Here is a 26,871-nt window from a genome sequence, read left to right as displayed (position 1 = left end):
CTTCCGACACTCCCAGCACTAAAAGCCATACGCCATTATATTTATTTTTGTCGGAAACAGTACGTTATTTTAACTCCTGACGGTTCACTGTTTTGCTCAGCACTAACCCATGCTCAATAATATCCTGGAATGTTTCGCATTCCGTACAAATGTCAACATCATCAGCTCCGTGCAAGTACTGTATCACAACTTCCCGGTGACACACTATGTAACGCTGGAGGGTGAGAAGGGAATCGCCCGCTCGGCCTTGGCCTTTCTCACTGCCATCTATGCACCCGCAATGTAACTATCAGTGGAGTTAGCTGTCGACAGGAACGAGACTAGTGGCGATATTTTTAAATAAAAGGTGGATCTAGACTTGACTCCACCCGCCTCTTAAGGTCACAATTACTTCCTTCTCAGGCCCATTCCATCGTTGCCATAAATCGGTGCAATATAAAACTCATAGCCAAAAAATGAGACATTATGAAGCACATAATATCATTATAATTGTTCATAAAGGTAGAAAACAAGTGTGTTCAGTTCATGTTCAGTATTGTAATTCAAAATATGTCAAACATATGCATGTTCCAGACTCCATTTGTCTTAATTGCATATCTGCTGAATGGGAAGTGAAAATTGAAAAGTGGAGTTATTTTCCAGAAGAACCTTTCAAACATGTGGTTTGGTGCCCTCATAGTCTGTTCCTTTATATGAGCTCATCATTTCTGTAGAATTGTGTGATAAAATTTAAATACTGAAGTGGAAGTGTCATGTGATATTGTGTGGATGAATTTTGTTAAGAAGTCATAGTTTTGGTTAATCATCCATTTCTACCAAAGTGGTTTCACTGAAAATTGTGTATTTTGGAAACAATTTCTCATCAGAACACAGGAAATATGTTAAGCTCTCTCCTCTCTTATTTGCAATTTGTATGCACATCCTCTTCTACAGAAGTATGTACTGGCATGTATTCAATGTCCAAGTAACTAAATTAATATTTGTTAATTTTGTGTTGTTGGTAACTGATACATTTGATGTGATGGTAACAGTTGTACAAACTTTCCTGATAATAGTTGTCCCCCTGTGGGTGGGGGCAGTAGAATAACACCCAAGACATACCCTGCCTGATGTAAGAGGCGACTAAAAAGGGTCCCATGGGCTCTGAACTTAGGAGCTTGGGTGAATCCTGGCATTGCTTCCGCTTACTTGTGCCAGGCTCCTCAATCAATCAATACTGATCTGCATTTAGGGCAGTCGCCCAGGTGGCAGATTCCCTATCTGTTGTTTTCCTAGCCTTTTCCTAAATGATTTCAAAGTAATTGGAAATTTATTGAACATAGACGACAGTGCAAGAGATGCCTAGAAGTCTGTTCGTCTCCACATTTGCACAATGAGTCCCCATCATGCACGATGCCCCATCTCATATACACCATCTCTCTTCGTGACCATGTGGCAACTTTTTTTCAATTTCAACACAATCAATCAATCAATACTGATCTGCATTTAGATTTCATCTATCCTATCCGATCTACCTCGGTCACCACCTGTTCTTTTCTAACCCTGACTGTATTACATATGGAGGCTTAGGGAGTCTTATTTCCACGCCATAATACTGTATATAAATTAGTGACCAATTCCTTGGACGCAGCTATCTTGTGGCGTGCCATGGGAACTTTTTTTGTGCTGGATCAGCTGCCATATAGTAGTACGTAGATCCTGATGCTACGTATTTCTTTCCATTTATTGGGACTCCTCTCCTGTGGATGGACTGAAAGGAAGCATTATTTGTACCTCCTGCATGTCGTAACAGGGAACAATCACAGAATCTGTAATCGCTCTCTTGTCTTTTAAGCCCATAAACATATTCATAATGCTATCCTTATCCGCTTAGCAGAGAAATTTAGATATATCCAACTGATACATGAAATAAAACATTTTAAAGTACTGTAAATAGTGCAGAACAATAAATACAAGGGATGCATACAATTTGTAGCTTGACATTATTTATCATCTAAATGCAGATGATTGATTGAATGATATGGTGTGTTTTGGTGCAATATGTAGGAACAGGGATTCGTGCTACCATGCCTTGGTTTCTTTAAACACTACTCTGCCAGAGACTTGCCATCCTCTGGCAGATACAAAAGAAGTACAAATCTCCATATTTCTCAGTGTGTGACCCTACGTGCCTCATTTGACAGACTGAAAGATGTACCATATAGTAAGTTCCTTGAGAAAATACAAATGGTGTTGCTGAAAACTTTTGACGTGTCAGTGCAACGTTAGACTGCAAAAATGTAATGGAGTTTGAATAACTACTCGTCATGGTACTATGTTGTCTCTATTACATTCATGCTTTCTCATCATTTGTCTGCATCTCCGCGTGTTGAATATCGTAACTGTATGGGCTTTTCATTAAATTGCTGATGGTGAGCCATCTAGTGGTGGATTTAGTACTAACAATTTGAAGGTGAGTTGTTGGTGCTGCTATCTGGCCGCCAAGAAGATAAGCTTGCTTGGCCGTGAACCGTGCTCTAACAATCAACGTGAAAAGTTGTTCTGCTTCTTGGCTTTTTAACTGGAAGACGCGTTGAGCTAATCTCTGCTGGTTGTGCCTTAAAGATACAAATTATCTTACAAGAAGGAAAGATGGTGTGGATATTTGATCCCGGCTGATGGATTCTCCATCTGGCATATGTGCCGAAGATGTGGTTTTTTTTTTTTTTGAAAGGATTTTATTTCTTGTAAACACCGACCTCGTAAGTAGCTTCATTGGATGTCATGACTGTTTTAACTGAAGAACTAATCCTGTTATTTAATGGTGTTAAAACGCTGAGTACTTAAGTCTACGATATGTGAGAATTTCTAAAGGTGATGTTCGGATCATTTGTGGGTTAAAAAAAATTTTAGAGTCGAAAACAGGTCATTGTCGTTAACTTGTAATGTGAAACTTTTTGAGGTTTCAATTTAATTTAAGAAGATAATTATATGTTAATTTTTGTTTCTGCATTCAATTATATTAGGTTTCGTGCACGAAAGGAATAATTATGTTCAAGGAGCTCCGACAAGATGGTGTACGAATTAATTGTATAACCTTAAAGGGCTGGTTTTATTTCATTTCTTGTTTTAAAACATAATCAAATATTTTTAATTTTAAAAAATTTCCAAGCCATTTCGGGCTGTAAAAAAGAAAACTAGTTCTTAAAATGAAAGCTGATCTAATGACTTACTCGGTACATCGTGTTCTCATTTGATCATGGCGGTTGTCCTGTGTAAGACAGCAAGTCGGCTGTGAACACAGCTGTGTAATAGAATGCAAACGCAATGGGGGGCGTTGCTGTGTTGAATCTGACATGTGAGTGTCGGCTTATTATTGTGGTCTTGACGTTTATCTGTATTGTGAATAGTTGCGTGCATTGGATCATTTCTGCTGTATTTGACTTTCTCCTTCGATTTTGTTATCGTCTCTGGGGAATATTGGATTATTTATCCTACTTCTGTATTTGATTGCATATTCGTGAATTATTTCTTCGATTTCTGATATTGTGTGTTTGGTTGGTTCTTAGTATTTTCACCCAACCTCCGAAAACCGAGATAGTCTATTAGATAGGTTTTCATTCTCCATTCTATAATGGTGGATTTAATTATTTAATTTTCAATTGAACCTCGTTCATTTATTATTCTAAAGATCTTATGTTTTCATTCAATAATTATTGATGTAAGGATTTTATTTTCTACTGGGTTGTTCTTTGATTGATCTAAATAGAATTCAGTATTTATCGTCATTTTTAAATCCATTTAAAGAAATATATTAATTTTGAGGTCGGTAAATTATAGTGTTTTGGTATTATTAAAGTTTTCTTAAATGGATGAAGGAATTATTATTTCAGCCAATTAGTTAAGCTTATTTTAAGTTGATTCGCTTGACCTCTTGTGTCCTGTTCTTCCACAATCAGCGACGGCCTTTTGGTTGGGATAATTGTAAGTATTTCCTTTAATTTGGATTATTTATCCCTGGTCGTGCTAACACTCTTGACCTTAACTTATGTGGTGAGAGTGTGTTTGGTAACAGAGCGTGGTTGCCATTGCAGCTACGTTCTGTTATTCTCATTATTTGTGTTTGGTATCAGATTGCGTGGTTTTCTGTACAGCTACGTCCTGATATCTTGTGGAAGCATATTTTTCTTTCTTGTTTTTTGTAACTGTTGGCTATGTTGTCAGGCCATTGATATCACCTTGGCTGAAATAATAAATCAATTGAGACTAGTTAATTAAACTTGTGGAGGGAAAGACAGGCTTGGGTTGAGTGCTAAACTAGGCGTTTTCTGTTTCATATCAAAATGAGTGCACGTGCCGTGTTGTTGCCAAGAATGCTGAGGAAGGGTGAGCTGTTGTACGAGCTCGATATTCGGGGTTTGGTGTCCACTGGTTCTATGGAAGGCGATGTTACCTTGCTTCTGGCCTCCCTTGATTCCCCTGTAGATCCAGGTAACATGAGCATCGACTTGGGTAAGTCAGTGCAGGCAATGTCCAGTTCTATTAACGAATTATTAGTGTTTATAAAACAGTTAAAAGAGTGTAGTCCATCAGATTACCAATTGAAAAGATTAAAAGCTCGTACCAATCACTTTATTAACAGGGTGCAAGATTTGATTTCTCTTGGACCTGAAGGTGAATTGATGTCTCAATGCACTTCGTTGTTGACTTCAGTAATTAATGTTTCGGTTGAACTCGATTTTATGATTAATATGAAGAAGGTTGGTCAGTTGTCATTAAGTGATGAGATTGAAACTAATGAAGGTAACAACCTTGGTGCCACTAATGAGTTAATTACTCCTCAGACCGTCAATAATCCATCCTCGTCTCATTGCTGCGGACTTAGTCCTGCGGTTGAGAATTTGTTGATTAGGTCATGTTCGGCTCCCAATTCTATTAAGGATCTTTTCAAAAATGTAATGACCTTTTCTGTAGATTCCATTGACGAAACCATTAGATTCCTGAGGTTTCTAGTAGAATTATCTGAGTCGGCTAATGTGTATTGCATGGATGCTCTGGGAATTTTTAGAGTGTTATTTCCCAACTGTCAAGGTGTACTTCAAAGAGAAATTTCTAAGGCTATTAGCAGTAATTTAAGTGTAAATGAATTTCACGAGTCAATCTTGGCAAGGTTTATTCCGTCCCTTGCGTTACAAAGTCTGGTTCCAAAACATTGTTATAGAACGCAGTTCTTGCATGAAAATCTATTGGCCTATGTCTTGGATTTGAAATTTTATTGCGAGGTTTTTAAAATCATGGTACCGGAAGAAGAGATGGTCGCTTGTGTAATCAAAGGCATTACTCCTCAATATCGGTCCCTTTTATCTTTGACTAAGTGCCCTAGTAATTTTGGAGAACTTGAGGAAGCCTGTACATTTGCAGAGGATGTAAAACATGGAGATGAGTCTAGGCACTCCAGGTATCCTCCTCCCTCTGTTTCGTGTAGGGCTAATAATTTTACTACTCATCGTGTCATCTCTTCTTCATCCAATAAGGGGTATGCTTATGGATCTAAGGAGCACACGAGAAAATATTCAACCTAACCTCTGAGCATGGCCTTCTATCTCTATTTACTTGTGTAAAACGTTAGGTGTGAAATGGTGTGCTGTGATGGGTTGCGCTCTTTCATTATTATTAGCTGAGGTCTGTTACCTTGACATTGATGATGGTATATAGTTATTTGCCCTTATTACCTTTTACTAACCTCTGTTATTTTCATGTCAGTAACTGTACCTTGATTGTTGATATTTGATGATAGGATGCGCACATCACGATTTCTTGAAAATTTATTTAATCAGTGATATGGCTGTGCGCCTTGCTGTGTTCTAATTTTGAAATTAATTAACCTTATCTGATTTATAAGTGTTATTTTTTAAATTTGTTAATTTACTTACTTCTATTGTGTAGTGAGCTTGATGTGTGCCGTTATATGCATCCACTCTTGGGTGATTAGGTCTGGGTTATGTCACAATCAATTAGTGATATGTTTTCGCCCTTGTGTGGAATTCGATATGAATACCATCTACCTTGTATGACTATCGTTACTGACCTGGTTAACGTTTTGGTTTTCTCTATATGTCAACTGTTTATTGGGCAGTTACCATCATGGTTGAGCCATGTGGATTAGTATCTGATTGGGATGACTTGTTGGTCTCGTGCCTAAACTTTGGAGTTTTTACTGGTTTTCCCTGTCTTAATTATTGCTTGCATGTGTTCTGCTATTCTGATGTGTCGAAGCCCTCTTACTTTGGTTGTGAGGTATTCACCAGGTGTCTGGGCCACTTCAAGTTTCTCTAATCGTGATCTCCTTGGTTGAGTATTGATTAATCTACCTGGCCTTTCTTAATTTCTGTTTGTTTTCATCCTGGGGTAAACCTTATTTGGTGTTTGATGTTTCTCATGCCTGACTGATCCTTGCGTTGTTGTTATTGTGCACCCTCGTGGTAATTATGTATCTGATTCATGTGATCTGGTTCCTTCCTTCCTTTCTTCATGCATTGCCTGTTGATCCGATGTCCTCTAGTGTTTAACCTTTTTCTGTAAAGCCCATTTAATGTTTACCTGCCACTCAAAGGCATTTTCTCTCAGTGGTTCTTATAATGTCTCTTGACATGGTTATTGTCATCTTGCCGTGTTATTGAATTTGATACTTAGGTATGGGAATAAATAGCAAATCCTCTAGCCGGTACTGGAATCCTACTAATGATGGTTTATGGGGGCCATTTGAGGTGTAACTGTCTTCTTCAAGGACTCTTGGGCATTTCCATCGACTCGACTTCTATTCCACTACTTATATTTTATTTACCTCGTCCCCTGGGGAAATATTGGGGGAGGTACCTGTTTTGCTGGGGAGCGACAGTGTGATCTTGACATCACATATTTATAGACCGGGTAATGCCGAGGTTCTGCAAAGGACAACTGTGGTATATGTAGTATGGGTTCTTGCTCGTTATTTCCCTGTTGGTTCTTCTAATCGAAGGATTTAATTTGCCTTTTTTTAAATTGGTTGGATGTTCCATGGTGGGATGAATTGTATCTGTGATTCTGTGAAGTAGGCTAGTTACCTGATTCCAGATTGTGTTACCTCCTGAGTTTCTTCTATCCCTAATTTTATCCTGTTTCATCTGATGTTTGATAGCTTGGCGTTAATTGTTGATCTGTTGTGATGACAAACCTATTGAGCCCTTTTCATCTAATAGTACTAGTGGTCTCAAACTGATCGTGCCTATTTTGCCTCGCTATCAATTGTTTACCACTTCTGTCTTGGATTTTACTTGTTTGATATCCTGTTCTAGGTTACTTGAAACATAATTATTAATTATGGATTGATTGCTTGTCCTTCTTCTTATTCGACTAGGTGATGTAGTTGTGGAGGAAAGTTGAACCTGTGGTAGTTGAAAAATTATTTTATGTTCTGGTCTGTCAATTATGTTCTAGTGTTTTAAAGTTGTTTTCTGCTCATGGGAATCTGGTTAGGTTTACGGGTGGTATTGACCTTGATTTGGTGTTTATGCCATCTTGAAAAGGGGAAGTAGCCTATAAGGAAAGTTGTGTTAAGTGATTTCATACTGTGGAAATATTCAATATTCGTGTGGACTTCACGTGGTAAGGTGATCTGGTACTCTGCCTATTCATCGCTGTTATCATCATTTTCTAAGGTGTTTCGGGGGAAATTGCGACTTGTTTTATTGTATATTGTTTAATTAGAGTTGTAGATTCATGTAATGTACTTAGAGTTTTACTTCTTCCGTCCGTTATGGTGAAGTGATGTTGAGATAGTTAAAGGATTCATGACCTAAGGAGTGTACCTCCTTTTGACCTTATGGTATGGTTTCTGATCCTTGTGAATCGGTGAAGTTTTGAATTATGGGTTTGATTTTGGGAATTATGTTGGGGTGGCATTATGGTTTCGTTGAGAGGTGACTGTGTTCCTCTGAAGTCATGATGGTGGTTATTGCGGTTGTTGTGATGATATTGGGTGGGCACTCTGTGATTTGTGAGATGCTGTCGAGGATTTGTATGTCCTTTACCTTCGTGGCTGACACATCGGCACTGGTGGTCATTTGAGTGGTGATGTATTGTTGTTATTTGAGTTACTTATTATGTGGGTTGTTGTAGTATGGACACCTTGAGGAGGTTGTACATTGCCTTTTTATTTTTCTCTTTGGTGTCAAGGTGGATTTGGTGAAAACTCATTTTATGTATCTACAACTCATTTGGGAGAAATTCTTAACTATGTGTTTATTTCGGGTCTGTCACCTGATTTGTGGTTCAACTTCTTATATTCTCTGCCATAACTGGTTCATCTGTGGTCATCTTGCTTAAGCTTGTGGATTTAAACGTTCATTTTAATTAACCTGCCTGGCTAAGGCATTTAATAATGGGAGTTTCATCTGAATGATGTCGTTGGTATGGTAAGTTATCGTTCTGTCATGAAGAAGAATGAGTATGGGATTATTCGCTTCGTGCAGTCGGTACTGCAGTCATCGATCCTCTACCTGCATATGGGGGCTTGTAGAAGGAGTATATGATTTCTGAATAGTGTTGTCTCCCGTGTTTCTCCCGGTCATTTTCTGTCCCGGTGTAGGTGTTGATATTGTGTGTTGATTGCCTGGTAATTGCTGATAGTTCGGTTGTTGATGACCCACCTTACGCGTACCCTACATCTGAATTATACATATGTCTCCAACTGTAATTAACCTTTTACCATTGCTCTAAACATTCATATCTTCTACTCTTGCTTAGCTGCAAGTTCTAAACGGTTATTCAGTATCCTTCTATTTATTATTGTTTCTTGTTTTCACCTTCTGCTTGGAACGAGTATATGTGTAGTAAGCCTATGGAAGTTGAAGCTGTGTGAATGGAATATTAATTTAAGCCAAGAAATGATTTGAAAATAAAAACAAAGGTTATCATCTATTGATTGGGGGGTTTTGATTTCACAGGTATGTCTGTTAAAATTTTTACTTAATTGATATATTGATTTATTCGCTACACTTAAACTTGATGTGATAATTATCGTGAATGATCTGATATTCAGGTTTCGGCTCTTGCTGTGGTATTCTGATCGGATTGGAGGAAACTGATGATAAAGTGATTAGTGTGATAAGTTACTTAAAGAATTATCTAATGTTTGTTGCACTGACTTACTTCTTGTAGAGGCTTATGTTTTCCTATTTATCTTGGTCCTTTTCTTCTTCTTCTTCTTCTTCTTCTTGTTGTGTTTTCTTTTGGGGGTATTTATGTGGTAATATGGTTATCACTCATGAAGTCTTGTCATTCCCTATAATTGAAGCCCTGAATTATGTTCGAATGAGAATTATGCTATGTTTTAAACATTGTAAGACCTGTTTTCTTGTGTAGGTTATGTGTCTGAAAATTTATTGTGATTAAGCAAACTCCGATTACCTTAGTAATCTTAGTATTATCTGAACATTTCAAGGAAAATTGGCGTGCTAACGATATTGCGCGTGAAAACATGGACTTAATTGAACACTAAACAACTGCGAGTGGTCTGTATCACTCTTATATATCACCCAAGTATATCTCTGTTCACATTGAGAAGTGTTTATGTTAAATTATTGAAGATGGAACCTTTCTTACACATATTCTTGAGACGACAGATGCTTTTCAACTATGACTGCTTGTTATACGCCACCCCAGGTTGATGGTTTCGGGGGGGAGGCTGTAATGGAGTTTGAATAACTACTCGTCATGGTACTATGTTGTCTCTATTACATTCACGCTTTCTCATCATTTGTCTGCATCTCCGCGTGTTGAATATCGTAACTGTATGGGCTTTTCATTAAATTGCTGATGGTGAGCCATCTAGTGGTGGATTTAGTACTAACAATTTGAAGGTGAGTTGTTGGTGCTGCTATCTGGCCGCCAAGAAGATAAGCTTGCTTGGCCGTGAACCGTGCTCTAACAATCAACGTGAAAAGTTGTTCTGCTTCTTGGCTTTTTAACTGGAAGACGCGTTGAGCTAATCTCTGCTGGTTGTGCCTTAAAGATACAAATTATCTTACAAGAAGGAAAGATGGTGTGGATATTTGATCCCGGCTGATGGATTCTCCATCTGGCATATGTGCCGAAGATGTGGTTTTTTTTTTTTGAAAGGATTTTATTTCTTGTAAACACCGACCTCGTAAGTAGCTTCATTGGATGTCATGACTGTTTTAACTGAAGAACTAATCCTGTTATTTAATGGTGTTAAAACGCTGAGTACTTAAGTCTACGATATGTGAGAATTTCTAAAGGTGATGTTCGGATCATTTGTGGGTTAAAAAAAAATTTAGAGTCGAAAACAGGTCATTGTCGTTAACTTGTAATGTGAAAATTTTTGAGGTTTCAATTTAATTTAAGAAGATAATTATATGTTAATTTTTGTTTCTGCATTCAATTATATTAGGTTTCGTGCACGAAAGGAATAATTGTGTTCAAGGAGCTCCGACAAGATGGTGTACGAATTAATTGTATAACCTTAAAGGGCTGGTTTTATTTCATTTCTTGTTTTAAAACATAATCAAATATTTTTAATTTTAAAAAAAATTTCAAGCCATTTCGGGCTGTTAAAAAGAAAACTAGTTCTTAAAATGAAAGCTGATCTAATGACTTACTCGGTACATCGTGTTCTCATTTGATCATGGCGGTTGTCCTGTGTAAGACAGCAAGTCGGCTGTGAACACAGCTGTGTAATAGAATGCAAACGCAATGGGGGGCGTTGCTGTGTTGAATCTGACATGTGAGTGTCGGCTTATTATTGTGGTCTTGACGTTTATCTGTATTGTGAATAGTTGCGTGCATTGGATCATTTCTGCTGTATTTGACTTTCTCCTTCGATTTTGTTATCGTCTCTGGGGAATATTGGATTATTTATCCTACTTCTGTATTTGATTGCATATTCGTGAATTATTTCTTCGATTTCTGATATTGTGTGTTTGGTTGGTTCTTAGTATTTTCACCCAACCTCCGAAAACCGAGATAGTCTATTAGATAGGTTTTCATTCTCCATTCTATAATGGTGGATTTAATTATTTAATTTTCAATTGAACCTCGTTCATTTATTATTCTAAAGATCTTATGTTTTCATTCAATAATTATTGATGTAAGGATTTTATTTTCTACTGGGTTGTTCTTTGATTGATCTAAATAGAATTCAGTATTTATCGTCATTTTTAAATCCATTTAAAGAAATATATTAATTTTGAGGTCGGTAAATTATAGTGTTTTGGTATTATTAAAGTTTTCTTAAATGGATGAAGGAATTATTATTTCAGCCAATTAGTTAAGCTTATTTTAAGTTGATTCGCTTGACCTCTTGTGTCCTGTTCTTCCACAATCAGCGACGGCCTTTTGGTTGGGATAATTGTAAGTATTTCCTTTAATTTGGATTATTTATCCCTGGTCGTGCTAACACTCTTGACCTTAACTTATGTGGTGAGAAAAAAGACAGGAAAGTATTATGTTGCAACTTGTCAGTTCCACTCTTTCTTTCATAAATGAATGATTTTGTATTTGTATTGTATTGTTTTCTGACTGATGATTATTAATTGGTGATTAATACTACTGAATCTAATGTCATGAAATTATGATATACCATGATCACTAAAACTTTTGTGGAAATTTCTACACAATTTTTATACCTGTAATACTGTGGATAGTAGGTAGAATATAGCTCCATTAATCACACGATCATGTACCATTTCTGCTTACGTTTGAATCCTACAAACTTCCTCCTTAGCATATGAGTTTCCTTTAATCATTTTGGTTCCTGTGTGTGGCATTCTTTCTTACATTGTATTTCAATTTTATTTCCTGCATAAGTGGCATATCTTGATACTATTGACTGTTGAGGTTGGCTTGGATAGTGTTAAGAGGACTGACGTACGAGGTGATGTTAGCGTCTATTTCTGTCGTAGTTCTTAATTCAAGATAAGGATTGTCAATCCCACTCACCTTCTGGTCACTTCTTTCCTTCCTTCCTCCCTTTGTCAGTTGGCTTCTTTTTCCCTCAGCACAAAAAAAAAAAAAGAGCTGCAGAGGCCAGACCGGTCACTCCCTTCCTTCATGGCTTTGTAAATTAATAAAAGTAATATTATAATAAGCAGCACAGGCTGGTAAACTTCTTTTCTCCAGCAAAATAATAATGAAGCACAGGCAAACTTCCAGGTGTTTTCAATGTTCAGAATGATGTATTTCAGAAAAAGGTAACAGAAAGAAAGAGAAGAAAAAAGATATGAAAGAAATGAATATATTGAAGAGTGGGGGGAGAATGAGAACCTGGGGACCTGACGCGCTAAACGATTTAACTCGCCCGCCCGATAATTTTAGTTACGGCCTACGACGGTCAGAGGCGCTAGCGTGGAAATCCCAGCAATCTTTGTGGCAGCCGATGAATACAGAAGTGAAAAATAACGTTCAGAATGGACTCTTACTCATTCTCTATGGCGCACAGTGAACTTTTCAATAACTGTCATATATTCGGGAGTTGTCACTGGTAATACATCCTTTCCTAAATTCAGCCTCTTCTACTGACTGATACAAATCAAATCCGTTCTTCAAAAGTTTGTTTTAAGTGATTAGCAATGGCAAACTACCTCACTCCTCATCCTGCCTAGTACGCCTAATTTAGGCTCTGCCATTGGTTTTTGCGGTTTCCCTATAACTGCAAAGCCTTTGGTAGTGCTATTTGAGGGTCTAACCAGCCTCTTGGCTGATGACCTAACAAACTGTAGAATACATTAAAATGGTATTACCGTTAATAAAGTATTATTATTATTATCATCAGTTTTGTCTCCAAGTGTGAGGTATGTTGTTGTATCAGGCGCGTGTTAACCAGTTGTACAGCTTATGCCGTTAATTGTGTTTCAGATTTTCTTCTTTGAGGAATTTCTATCACTTTACACTTATAGTCGGTAATGTTCAAGTTTCAGTCATTTACTTTTGCCAAACTTATAGATCTCAATTGAGAACCGTTAAACGTTAATGCTAAAGTTTCTCAGTTTCAGCATTATACATATTTTTAATTTTCTTAATTTTATTTTTACTTAAGCATTAAAAATGTATAAGCATATAAATAGCTTTCTTTTTGAAACCTCCTGGCCTTTGCGTTACAAGTACCGGCAAATCGTGTGTTGTAGCAATATATCGGATATCTAAATTTATTGGAATGAGGTGAAGAATTGCGGATATTAGTTTCAGAAAGAAGTTACAAGATAGTGTATCGGTATAATTTTAATTATTGTGTTGATGTGTTATTTGCCTCTGTTTGCGATTTGAAAGTGGCGCTATGAATGTTTGGTTGTTCTTTACAGTGTAGGCTGCGAAAGATTTTAGTACCGGTAGTGTTCGAAATCTTGAGAGTTGTTCCGTGTAGGATATCTGTGAAAATATCTCCATATGTACATTTCTTGGTATATCAGTGTTGTTATGGAGATTCTTCTGTATCACATCCTTATCCCACAACAGCTATGTCCGGTATTTACTCCTGATGTTTTAGTTAACAGTAGACTGCCTCTCTTTCGTAAGATACTTCCTGATTTATTGGTGTGTAAGAGATCTTCTTCATAGGCGTGTGGCGGTGAGTTTGCATGGGTTCGAATCCCAGGATAGACAGCCCTGAAAATCGTTTCCGTGGTTTCCCCATTTTCTCGTTAATTAACCTTACCGTATTTAACGCCGCTACCTTCTTAATCCTAGCACTTTCGCTTCGACTTGTTAGGGCAATATTAAACCAGTAGCAGGAATGGAAGAAAAATCTTCAAGAACATATTGTGGCTCTGGAAACTGTAAAAGGTAGTTACTTCAAAGTGAAATCAGGAATATATTAATAGAATAACCAGTGAAGGCCAGAACAAGTAGGCCTAGTGTCCCCTACGTTGCAATATACAAAATACAATTAATCATAGTTTCCTGAATAGATATGTGTTTCCATAGAAATCTGTTACCTGGCAATGAGTAAGAATCAACGCAATTGGCCACAGGAACGAGCTCATGTTACATGTGTACATTATGTTTACTTTTACAGTAAAATATCACAAAGTGAATAACAAGCACTGTTATTGGCTGAAATGAATTCAGTTAGGCACCACTCGATGTATTCAACACAGACTAGTTTCATACCATGTGGGGAACAAACTGCTAAACATTTAAACCAGTTGTATGACACAGAACTCCCTTCAAGGGGTGCTGTGTTAACCAACCCTCGGTTGTGTCATAAGACATGACATGCACAGACAAATAAAGAAAGTGCACTTAAGTAAAGGTTCAATGAAATGAGCTGGTAGAAGTGTTGAATAAATTTTTGTCTTCATTTCAACAGATTCTTCTTCATTTTCCATTTCCAGTCCTTTGGGTAGAGTTGTGAATTAAGGACCTCCTCATTTTTTTGTTTCTCCACAACTCCCTTCTTTTTTCCAATTTTTTTTCTACTTTTACTCCTCTCTTGTCTGTACTCTCTTTCCCCGTATCCATCCACCTATTTCTGGGCATTCCCTGATGTCTTTCTCCTATTATTTTCTCTGTAATCACTCTGTGGAACTCTACCCTGTCCTATTCTCATCATGTGTCCATACCATTTCAGCTTATTGGTCTCTATCATGTCTTGCAGTTTGTAATGTGCTCCCGATATATATGTTTTCTTACCTTGTGCATATTCATCCCTTCTTCTAGTGACATTGGACCGGTACACTTTCCATCCATCTGTTGCCTTGTCTGCCTCATGACTGTGTGTGTGCTTGCTATCCATTCCCCGCCACCCCCTGACGTCATCATTGTTCCCGCACATTCCACGCCTGGCTCTCCGGCCTATATAAACTTGCCGTTTCACCTTGATCGGCAATCAAGTGTGTGCATTATGCTATTGTAAGTAGTGGGAGTTTTATATCGTCCGCGGCTGGTCTGTGCTGACTTATTTAACATGTGTGCAAACCTTCTAGGCCTATGTCTCGCTGGGTGAGCAGACTCATGTTTTATTTTACATATTCATGTTGATATTCTTTCTAGCTCCTCACAGACTTTGTTACAAATATCAAGCTTGTAAAATTTTGGCCCTTTTTTGGACTTTACTTCACTATGGAGCACTTCCTTCATTTCTGTGAACATTGACAACTGTGATTGGGGAGTTTTCCTTGGCGGACCAATAAGCGAGCTGGAACCTTACATCGTGTGTTGAAATGAACTTAACCTTCAACGGGTTTTTGCAGCCTGATCCCTGCCTGTTCCCTTAATGCCCTCACCTGTGTTTTTTTTTTCTTTATCCATTTTCCCTACATCTCCTTCTACCGGTGTATGCCCTTGTTACTTCCTATTCTTCTTCTTGTATGAGAAATTAAAAATGCACTAGAAAGATTAGTAATGGTCTGCAAATTTTCATAGGTGTTCTTTCTCTTTAATGGTTTTAAAATTAATGTCAACTTATTCTTCTAGTTAAATGAAATTCGTATTCGGGGGATTAAATATTGTGAAATATCAATGTGGTGGTTTCTATGCATTGCTATCCCAATGTTTACTGAATGTATCATTCCACTAGTAATATTTTTTTGATGTATATTCGGGGTACGCCCTTGCTACGATATTGGTACCATTGTAACTATTTGAATGTAGTCATCTGTCCATATTCTCACAAAGTACTTGTACATACACCTTATTTTCTTAACTTAATCTTCTAACATGTCTACTATTCCAGTACCTGACCAATACCAAAGATTATGAGTTTCATTGCCATGTATCATGTTTATAAGCTTTCTTTTGATGTTGCTACAATATATGTCATGATTCTTAAAACCTGATCCCTTGGGCTTTTTATTTGTTTGGTGTCCCCTTTTTATTCCTTTGCTCCTACTACGGAATACCTCTCGGGAAGGGCCTTGATTTGTGTTCTGCGCGACTAACTGCGCATTGCCTCGTGCACGCTTCCACTCTGTTTGGCCTGACACGTAAACATTGTGCTCTGTCATATGATTGAGGGAGACTCTCCTCTCCTTTTTTTGAGAAATCGTGTTTTAGAACTGATCTATGCTAAAAACATAAAAGGTAACAAGTTTAGGGAATCCAATTCTCTCCCTGATTTCTATGTTTCTGACTTTATTCCTTCATATCCTCCCTATTATTCCTCTAAGGAATTTCATCTTGGCCTCTTGGATTCTGCTTTCATCATAGTTTGCTGTTGTCCATGTGCCTGATGCATATGTCAAAATTGGTGTGTAATACATAGGGTGCAACATTTTCTTTCATTCCTTAGGGACGTCCGAGTTCCAGACTATAGACCTCGCACATCGATAGAACTCAATGGCTTGTTCAATTCTCTTTCCAATTTCTTAATTTATTTTCCCATCTTCTGCAATTACTCTCCCCAAATACTTGAAGCTTTCCACAACTTCTAATGGTCTTCCATTTACTTCAATATTCCCACTTCCTTCTCTATTACCTCTCATCACCACTGCTATCATATACCTCTCCACACTTATGTGCATTCCATATACCTCTAGCTCCTACTTCTATACAATATCTTGTTCTTGTACTTCCATTTCATCTTCTCTCCATACTACTATGTCATCTGCAAAGAGTAAGGCCTTTGTCTCTTTGCTTTCCATTTTTTGTTTCATCCATCGTTGTAATGTAGAGTAGAGGGGATGATACACATCCTTGTTTAAGTCCTGTTTCTACTTCGAACCAGTTTGTTTGTCCTGTCATAGTCGTCTTACTACTTACTCACTTTTCGTTTATGGCTTTTATAATTGGTTCTCCTCCTCTCCCTCCCTTCTTCTTTATCAATCTATCGAAGACCGCTTGCCCTGGTACACTTTCGTATGCCTTCTCAATATCTAAAAATGTCATCACTAAATCCTACCTAAACTCGTATCTTTCCTCCATCGTGTTCTTTAGATTCAATGCATTGAAGAACTTAAAATTGATGTTAGACTGAGTGTGGAGTACGGCACTGCATGGAAGTGAAACATGGATAATAACTGGTGCTGAGAAAAACAGAGTTGAAGCCTTTCAAATGCCGTGTTATCAGAAGTTGTTGAAGATCAGATGGATAGAACATGTTAGAAATAAAGAGATAGTGAATCAGCTTGATGAGAGGAGAACAGTTTGAGAGAATTTGATGCGAAGAAGGAAAATTTTGATAGAACAGATCTCAAGGCACTCTGATCTTGTTCAGTTAGTTGTGAATCAAAGTGCAGAAGATAACAATGGTACGAAGATTCTAAGATATGGACCCGGGTGATCAGAATGATATGCTAATGGAATAGTCACTGAATTTTCAAGAAGTTTTGTGCATTTTGATCACAATCAATGTATGTTTGATTTTTAACAAGAAAACCCATCTTGCTGTGGTTTCACTTCCATGTAAAACTGTATGTTATATAGCTATGAATACGATATAAGGTGTCATGTAAAACTAGGGATCCTTTGACTATGAAGTCGATATTGACAGACATGTTAACTTATATTTTGTATGGAAGTGATAACTGTATTTGAAGTCATGTAAAACTGGAGGTCCTTAGCTCTGATCATAGTATCAGTCATAGAAAACTTGTGGTCCTATAGGTATATTCACGAAATCCACAGGCATGTTAAATTTTTGGGCTTTTTTGTGTGATCATGATATTGAGAGTCATGTAAAATTACAAGCTTGTTGTTTAGTCTGTTGAAAAATTACCTAAGTAACAACAAGGTAATACATTTTTCTGGTCTGTGTTCCAGTGTAACATCATTGGAAGAAATCATAAACCCCAGAACCTTCTAACTGCTTCAGTTGCAGTGTGAAATGGACTTGCAAATAAAGATCAAGGAGGAACCAGCCTGGCTTGAAGGAACAACAAATGCATCACTTGTAAGTCTCATTCCACATAACTTTATGGAGGTCAGAATTTAACCCTTACCGGCTGAATAAGGTTGGCAGGGGCATAATTTACTATGTGCTTCCCCAATATTAACATCAGCAGTCATCTTTTGCTGCTTGGGCATGTAAGCGTGGTATGTCTCTGTTTTGTTTCCTTGTCTGAGAGTATGCCACAGTGTGCTACACAAAGCTGCCAACTCTTACGAACTAGAAACAACAGTATTGATGTACATCTATGGGTCCAGCTAGTGACAAAATTATTGTTCGTGGGACAAGGAAAGGGCTTCTAGTGGCATAAGCTCCCAGATAATTGCTGCCGAGTGGACAATTGGCCTCTAGCATTTAAGAGGGAGGTGGCAGTGCATTCTATATTTGATAGTGGCAAAAAGCTGAATTAATGTTGTGGGCTTGATAGTGAAGGAACCATGGTTAGGTCCATCTAGTGATGAAGTTGTGATAGGCTGTGTCTCAAGATTGAGGCTTCAGGGCATTTCATGTGTTAAGTACCCTTTGACTGACTGTCTATTGTCTGTTGGTTATTTAAATTGATTTATGGAGGGTGTGTGGTAATGTCCTTATTCTGCTTGGTTTGGTAATGGAATCTTTGTTGGATTGACATCATTTCCTATCATATGTCAGCCAATTGCAGTGCTAGTAGTTGCTGAAGTGATGGAAAATGGTGGGTGCTAGATTGAATTAGGTTATGGCCAGTAGGTCCATGGCTCTCATGGTGAACATATTTTTCCTTCAAAAGAAATTCCAGGTAAGATTTACATCATTTAAACTTTTTTATATTGTCACTAATGTTGGGTGAGCACGTATTAAAATTCTGCCTTGGCAGTTTACTGTGAGTGTAGCTTGTCTAAAGCAAACACCCTGATGAAGGTGGAGATGCAGTGAAAATTATTTAGAAGAAGCATGATTTTCATCATCTTTCCTTGCTCTATCTGTTCAAATCAAATCAAATGAAAATCTCTTTATTTGCAAATGAGGTGTCTACCTCGGTGGCAAATGGTACACAAAAATACATTATTGTCAAGCACTAAATTTTAAATTAACAGGAGACGAAGAAAATTTTCCTAGAATACAATTTACGCTAATAATTTTTTCTATTAAACACACACATCATCCTTAATAAATTTATATTGTTTACAAAATTCTACTTATAATATCTTACAAACATAGTCAACTCATATTCAGTACGGTATGTGAAATTACTTCTAATAATACCTTACAACTGATATAAGATTAAAATTAACATTGAATTTATTTACATATTTATATTTTACCCATTTTGGAACCTAAGGAGCATAACGACCTTGTGCGTCTTAACCAGAGCCCCTTTTGCCACCACTTTTCAGAGTTCCTGAAGGGCCTTCACAGCTACCGTAGCGGTCCCAGGGCCCTCGAAGTCCCCACTGTACTTCACCCCTACAGGCAGTCCCCTACTTATGCTGTCCAAACACCTTAGACCAGGGGATGGAATTAATTTAATCACACACATTTATTATTTACAATATCCTGCACTGGTAGAATGCCCTCTAACATTTAATTTATTATCTCTGTTGTTGTTTATTCTCTTCTTGAATATCTGTACAGATTTTGGAAAAGGATCAAACACTACCCCTGGTAAACTGTTCCACTCCTTCACGCCCTTCCCAATGAAAGAAAATTTACCCCAATCGCTTCTGCTAAAATTCCTTCTAATTTTGTACTTGTGGTCAGTTCTACCAATATAATTATTTTCCAACCGTAGCCTCTCACGGATATCTCCCCATGCTTCTTCTCCTGTATAGGCTCTATATAATCCTATAAGTCTACTTTTCTCCCTTCTCTTACTTAAAGTTTCCCACCCAAGTTCCTTTAACATTTCTGATGCACTACTCTTTCTCCTGAAATCCCCTGTTACAAACCTTGCTGCTTTCCTCTGCACACCATCTAGTTCTTTTATTAGGTATTCTTGGTGAGGATCCCAAACACTGTTTGCATATTCCAATAATGGACGAACCATACTTAAGTAACTTTTTTCTTTTAATTCTTTGTTGCATCCTTTAAGTAGCCTCATTATGACATGTAACGATCTGTATGCTTTCCCAACAACGTCATCAACATGACCCTTCCAGTGCAAATTACTTTCAAATCTCACACCTAAGTATTTGCACTTGCCATCTTTTGGGATAACTACCTCATCCAAAGTATATTCAAATTCAGTTTTAAAGCTCCTGTTTGTAAATGTTGTAACAGTTGATTTGCCTCCATTAATCTTCATATTATTTTCTTCAACCCATTCCTGGATACTGACAAGGTCCCTTAGTAATTCTGAACAATCCTCAATGTTATTTATTTCCCTATAAACAATTATGTCATCTGCATACAATCTTATTTTCGATGTTATATTGTTCCCTAAGTCATTTGCGTATATTAAGAAAAGTAACGGACCGATTATACTACCCTGTGCAATTCCCTTCCAGACTTTCTCTTCCTGTGATATATTATTTCCTACTTTGACTTTCTGAACCCTTGAATTTAGAAATGTTCTTATCCAACGTATAACCCTTACGTCCAATCCTATTCCCTCCAATTTCGTTAATAATATTCCATATGTTGCTACTCAAGTCACAGTCCATTGCAATCTTCTGAGTGTGTAACTTTCAGTTCTGTGGCTCTTCATCTGATAGCTCAGAGGGTAAACTGATGACATTCTAATTTCGTGTTAGTGAGTGTGATTCACGTTCGGTCTAGAGGTATTTGAAGAAGCTGAGTTATCCCAGCACATGTATGTAGTTATACTGGCAAGAAAGTGAATTCCTACACATCATTGTGGCACCTCAGAGTCTTTGAAAACCTTGAATGTTGGAAGAGAGATATTCAATGAATAACTGTGACTTGACAGTAATAATCTATTGCAAACAGTGTGAACTGCTAATTTATAGACTGTATATTGCCCAAGAGTTGCTTAAAGCTAAAATTCTGCAACTAATGCACGCTGCTCTCAGAATAATTGTGTGCTTGTTGAGGTTTTCTTTTCTCTCTCTACCCCCTGTGGGTTGGGATGCAGACGAAGAATAGATCCACAGTATCCCCTGCCTGTCGTAAGAGGTGACTAAAAGGGGCAACCAAGGGATGATTGAATTAGAACCATGAAACTACTTGTGATTAGTACCATCACCTGGGTAAGCCAAAGGTCGCCTTTACTTGCAAGTAGTACCACTATGTAAGGTACACAATAGGTTTGTGATTAGTAGCAGCAGAGCGCGGCTCACTGTGGGTTTCCAGTGCCTGTGATTAGTACCACTATATGCGGAACATAACGGGCTTATGTTGCCTGTGATTTGTACCATTATGTGAGAAACACCACGGATCTGGGCATCGCCTATGATTAGTATCATTTTATGAGCGTCACTTTTGGTCAACATTGCTTGTGATTTGTACCCATTATTTGAGGAACACCACGGGATAGTACTAGTCCTTGTGATTAGTACACCTACGTGAGGTGCACCATGGGTTTGCTTTGCCTATGAGTGTCACCATTATGTGAGAAACCCCGTAGGTCTATTTTACCTGTACGATGTACATTACTTGTAAGTAGTACCATAAGTTGTTGGAACACCGTGAGTTTACGCTACCTTTGATTAGTACCGCAACTTGAGAAATGACATGGTTCTACTTTACTAGCATTAAATGCCATTATGAGGGACCGTTGACCTGGATATAGAAACCCTTTATACAACAAGCATCATTGATTCAGGATCGTGCTTTGGTAGGAGTCCCTTGGTCGGTAATATAGTTTCTGGGAAGGTGAGGCATTGCAGGTCGGATCCACTAATTGTTTTAAATTCATATTCATCCATTCGTTCTTCATCACGTTTTGAATTCTGGTCATTGGGTGATTATTGTACTTTTAAATGGTAATTTCATTTCGTCTCATTTCGTACCATTAGGGGCCGATGACCTAGATGTTATGCCCTTTAAACAACAAGCATCATCATCATCATCATCAAACCAGTCTACTAAACAGAGTTTTGGGCCGATGACCTTCGATGTTAGGCCCCTTAAAGCAAGAAGCATCATCAAACAGGATGTCAACACAGGTGTGATTACTCTGGGTTACTCTCACATCCACAATCTGCTGGAAGATATATGTGTTAAGGAAAGAGCAGATTTGTGTATGGCATATGAGAGATAAAATAGCTTAAAATCTGAATGTAATTTCTCTCATAATAAGTATTTTGCTCAGACTTTGAATTCATTTAGGAAGGCAGAATAGTGATTAGCTTATTTTATTTCTCACATACAGGTCTGTGTCTATGTTACTTATAGAACCCTGCATAACTCTAGAATACATGATTTTTTGAGAAAATTTTCTTTAATATGCCTCTTCTTCGAGAGCTCCAACACTCTCAGGATGTAAGGAACATAAAAAATTAACTTTTCTTTCCCTTTGTCATTATTTCATTTTGTCATTTTGTGCATCATTTTTGTTTCTTTTCTTAGTTCAGCCACTGTTCTCTTTCTTCTATATTGAATGGGTTAAGTCGGTATATTCTAGAATTGTGTAACTTACTATAATTTGTTTTTATTAGTAAATGAACTTATATTAGAACGTCCCTCGCCCACATCTTTATTGCCAACATGGTTTTATGAATCCAAGTGAGAAATTTCAATATCTTATTGTAGATCATGAAAGAGCTCCTGAAACTGCAGATGTACACTCCAACATTGTTGACTCTCTACTGATGGTGTTCTCATCCCCACATTTCTTCATGGAACACTACATAACATCCCCTTAGTAGTACAACATTTTGTGTGTAGTGTCATTGAATTTGGGCTACAACTTTCCCTGGTATATGACTGTGATAAGCCTCCTTCTTTCATGTTTGTTTTCTTCTTTTTACACTTGGAAGCATTGTAATATGCTGTTTGAAACAAAACTATCTCAATGATTTATGTAGCCCCTGTGAGCTCAGCAAAACCAGAGTAGAGAATGTGATTCAAATATTTCAATTTTTTTTAAAATCTTTCTGTAAACAGACTCTATGCTGAGAAGAAAAATGATTTAGAACAGTTTTAACACCTGGAAGTGGTTCAAACAATCTCTAAGATTTGATTGATATGATTGGACTTACGACAACAGTTCATGCAATTTACTTTTTATGTCTGTGGCAGCTTACTCCCAAATTCTGTGCGAGACGGCCTCAATTCCATGGCCAGTAAGATATCTTCTGTAATGGCTAGGAAGCGTTTCTCATTTTATATTTGGTTCTCAGTCTGATCCTTTTTTCTAACATAAGGAGTGATCAAGGATATCAACACCATTCTCAGTACAACCTTTGGTTTTAACAATCCTCTGCTGGTAAAAACCTTCCTTAAACATTAGTGAAATTTTGAAAGTAACTGTCAGGTAATGCTTTATCATACTCATTTGTTGGTGACTAGATTTGTAGATGTCTGTTATGTGCATACCTAATATATCTAACTTTCCACAGGAAAATATTGAACATGTATCAGGAGTGATAGCTCTGAAGAAAGAAGCCAAATCAGAGTTAACAGAGCCAGGGCCAACACAGGAAAGCTCACTTGAGGTAATGTGCATAATTTGATAACCGGTAGTCAAGTAACAAAAATACCGTATTACGCGAATAATCCCTGCCACCGAATAATCCCCGCACCTTCATTTTAGGAAGGATCATTTTGAAAAAATGAAATGAACTAAAATTACTTGCATTGAAGGAGTAACATAGGCACAAACAAAATTGTATGTGACTCCTCGAGTTCCGCCTGGTCTTTTTTTTTTTTTTTTTGCTACTAGCTTAACGTCGCACCGACACAGATAGGTCTTATGGCGATGATGACACGTTGTCTTTGTGCAAATATGAACATGACGGATGTAGCTACTTTGCCTGAACATATTAGAGTGGATAAAAATGCATAATCACTGCTATAAAATATATGTCATGAAAATTAGCATGTAGTCCTTCTTACGTGACAAGTATTTAATTAATCTGAACTTGCAATGGGGTTGATTTGCTGTAGATTGGAAGATTCCTTGTCTCTTTCATTACTAGAATCCTTTCCTAAATTACTTAAAAATTCATCACACTCCACGTCTAAAACACTGTATGAAAACTACGTGACCCCGTAGTGTGTTGAAAATCTTGACGTAAGTAAAACCTGCACCCAAATTTTGTGCCTAAAATTTAAAAAATAAAAATATCCTGGATTTATTCGCGTAAATACGGTAGATAGAAAATGGCTCAACAGATATCATTGTTTGACTCTTCATTTCAATGCATACAATTGATAGGCCTACGGAAAATATACTTTTTTCATGAGATTGACTGTTTACTTACCTAATTTTTACTTTTCCTTCAAGTTGTTCCACGATCTTGCGTTATGTATTGTGTAGCAGTTAGGATTGCTCCAAAGACCTCTACTGTATATCATTTGGGAGCTGGTATGATTCCTACTGATACTTTTCACTACTTAAATATTTCAAAGACAGATTTTCTATAAGATACATTCTTTTGTTACTGGATATTTTATTAGTTGTTTCCAATTGAAACACCTTCGTAATCTTATTGATTATATTAATTATTAATTTCTAGATAATACAATTATTTGTAGATAAAAGTTGAAGGTGATGCTTGCTTATTGTGAGCATTCACTTATATGCTACACACATTGTAGCCATCATGTGGCAAGTGAAAAACATTGTTATTTTTCTAAATGTTGTCAGCTTACCAGGTGAGTTGGCAGTGCAGTTAGGGTCGCGCAGGTGTGAGCTTGCAGTGGGTTCGAACCCCACTGTTGGCGGCCCTGAGGATGGTTTTCCGTGGTTTCCCATTTTTACACCAGGCAAATGCTGGGTCTTTACCTTACTGACCGCCACGGCCGCTTCCTTCCCACGCCTAGCCCCTTCCTTTCCCATCGTCGCCATAAGACCGATCTGTGTTGGTGCGACGTTAAGCCAGTTGTAAAAAAAAAATGTGGTCTGTGGTGTTACTCGTCCATTGTGACTTATAATATTACTTAAACTTGCAGTGAATAAATAAGCTCTTCAAGAGTGATCTTGCCTTTCTCTTTCATACGTCGTAAGGGATAGTGTTTGTGAATAGGCATTGTATGTTCACCATTACTCACCTGAACATTCGTTTCATGAATTAATCCATCACTACCAGGATACACATTTGATCACTGCCATAATCCATTGCAAAGCATGCGTGTCGGCTTCTTTCAGTGTGAGCATGTTGCTATGGGGTATTTCATTGCTCATTTATTGAGATATTCCTTTGACAAGCTCTTCCAGGAGTTCTGGGTTAGCCCATCTGGGCTAGTTACTGATGAGAGAGGAAGTATAATCATGATCAGGGGAGTAGTAATTGGCTTTCCTATAAGGAAATGGGATGTAGTTAGGTAAGAAGTGTCAAAAGGGTCTTCATTTAACCCGTAGAGTGGGGCTCGCTTCAGGTGACGCGGCTTGAGCGAGCCCGATGGTGGGCGCGCGTCATGTGAAGCGCAGAAAGTTTTTATTTTTTATCTCCGTTACGAAACAAGCGGTAGGTTTGAAACTTTCTCTGTATGTTCCGAGAGGTGCTGCCATCTGACAGATTTTTTTTCACCTTCGTGTATCTAAGCAGTTCACGTCTTGGAATCCCCTTATTATCTGCTACATAGCTGCGTAGCGCAAGAACAACCTATGTGGCGCTTGGCGAGAAGCTCAGTCAGTGTGCCGCGACGAGCGTAGTATTTCGTGTCCCGGTGTGAATGTTTTCAGCTCTCATAAGTTGTTTTGTTGGTATATAAATTTATCTTGTGATTCATTGTTTTAATTCTACATGTAGCGTTTCCTATTTGTAGTCAACATGTCCAAAAGAATTGTAGATCTTCCGAGTGATGATATACGGGATATTCTCGAGCTCAGTGAGGAAGATAGTTGCAGTGATTCTAGTTTAGATAGTAATGGTGAAACTATCCCGCTATTAGATGCTCCAAGCACGAGTGCTTCCGTCGGAGTAGGCCTGTTGCCTAGATGCCGTGGACAGGTGTCGAGTTCGAGCTCCGATGAGAGTAGCGTGTCAGAAAGTGAGAGTGATTTGCCTCCTACTCCGCCTAATGACTGGGATGTAAGGGGATGTAGGAGAGCCCGATTTCCAGCTACATACCAAAGTGGAATTCAGGGCGAACATTTAAATAAAAAAGAACCGGACGAAATATTTGAGCATTTCATTGACGATGAACTGTGCGAACTTATTGCAGAGCAAACTAATCTGTACGCTCAGCAGTCAATACAAGCTAGTATATGAACTGCTAAAATGAAAAGGAGAAGCAGGGAGAGGGATTGGGTTCCTACTAACAAGGAAGAAATAAAACTTTTATTTGGGATCTTTCTTCTTCAGGGTATAATTCAAAAGCCGAAGCTGTCTCATTATTTTTCACGTAATAGATTGTTTGCTACGCCCGTGTTTTACGAGACCATGTCCGAGAAACGTTTTTTCCTTCTACTGAAATTTTTACATTTCTCAGATAATGAGGCTTACGATCGGCAAGTATCCCCAAAACTCTACTAAGTGAAGCCAGTTCTAGACATTCTTGTATCAAAATTTAAAATGTCCTATTTACCAGATGATCGTCTATCAATTGACGAAAGTTTACTCCTTTGGAAAGGTCGCTTGGGGTGGAAAATATACATTCCGAAGAAGAAAGCTCGTTTCGGGATGGAATCTTTTAAATTATGTGAGGCTAAAACAGGATATGTGTGGAATATCCTGTGGTACACAGGCAAGGAAACTGAGCTAGTAAATGAGGTTTGTGGGGTAAATATTTCTCAGTATACCAAGCCCTCGAAAGTACTGTTTGCTCTAGCCGAACCTCTTCTAAATAAGGGATATCTCATAGCTCTTGACAATTATTACAGTAGCCCGGAACTCTTCGATCAGCTCAATGAGTTTCAGACAGACGCTGTCGGCACTGTAAAATCTAACAGAAAAAATCTTCCGAAGGAC

The 26,871-nt window shown here is 37.8% G+C and overlaps 1 protein-coding gene across 1 annotated transcript in view; it reads left to right on the top strand.

The window, feature by feature from the left end:
* The first annotated feature begins 17,744 nt into the window (after window positions 1-17,744).
* The window catches only part of LOC137503151 (uncharacterized), a 55,018-nt gene continuing 45,891 nt past the window's right edge, over window positions 17,745-26,871 (top strand). Inside the window, exons 1-2 of the mRNA XM_068230626.1 lie at window positions 17,745-17,860; window positions 23,356-23,451. Of these exons, the coding sequence (XP_068086727.1) occupies window positions 17,795-17,860; window positions 23,356-23,451 (162 nt within the window). The 5' untranslated portion in view covers window positions 17,745-17,794. The remainder of the gene's footprint in view (window positions 17,861-23,355; window positions 23,452-26,871) is intronic.

Source organism: Anabrus simplex, chromosome X, assembly GCF_040414725.1.
Source record: "Anabrus simplex isolate iqAnaSimp1 chromosome X, ASM4041472v1, whole genome shotgun sequence".
Taxonomy (NCBI): domain Eukaryota; kingdom Metazoa; phylum Arthropoda; class Insecta; order Orthoptera; family Tettigoniidae; genus Anabrus; species Anabrus simplex.
Note: the sequence above shows the minus strand (reverse complement) of the source record. Positions and strands in the feature narration are given on the sequence as shown.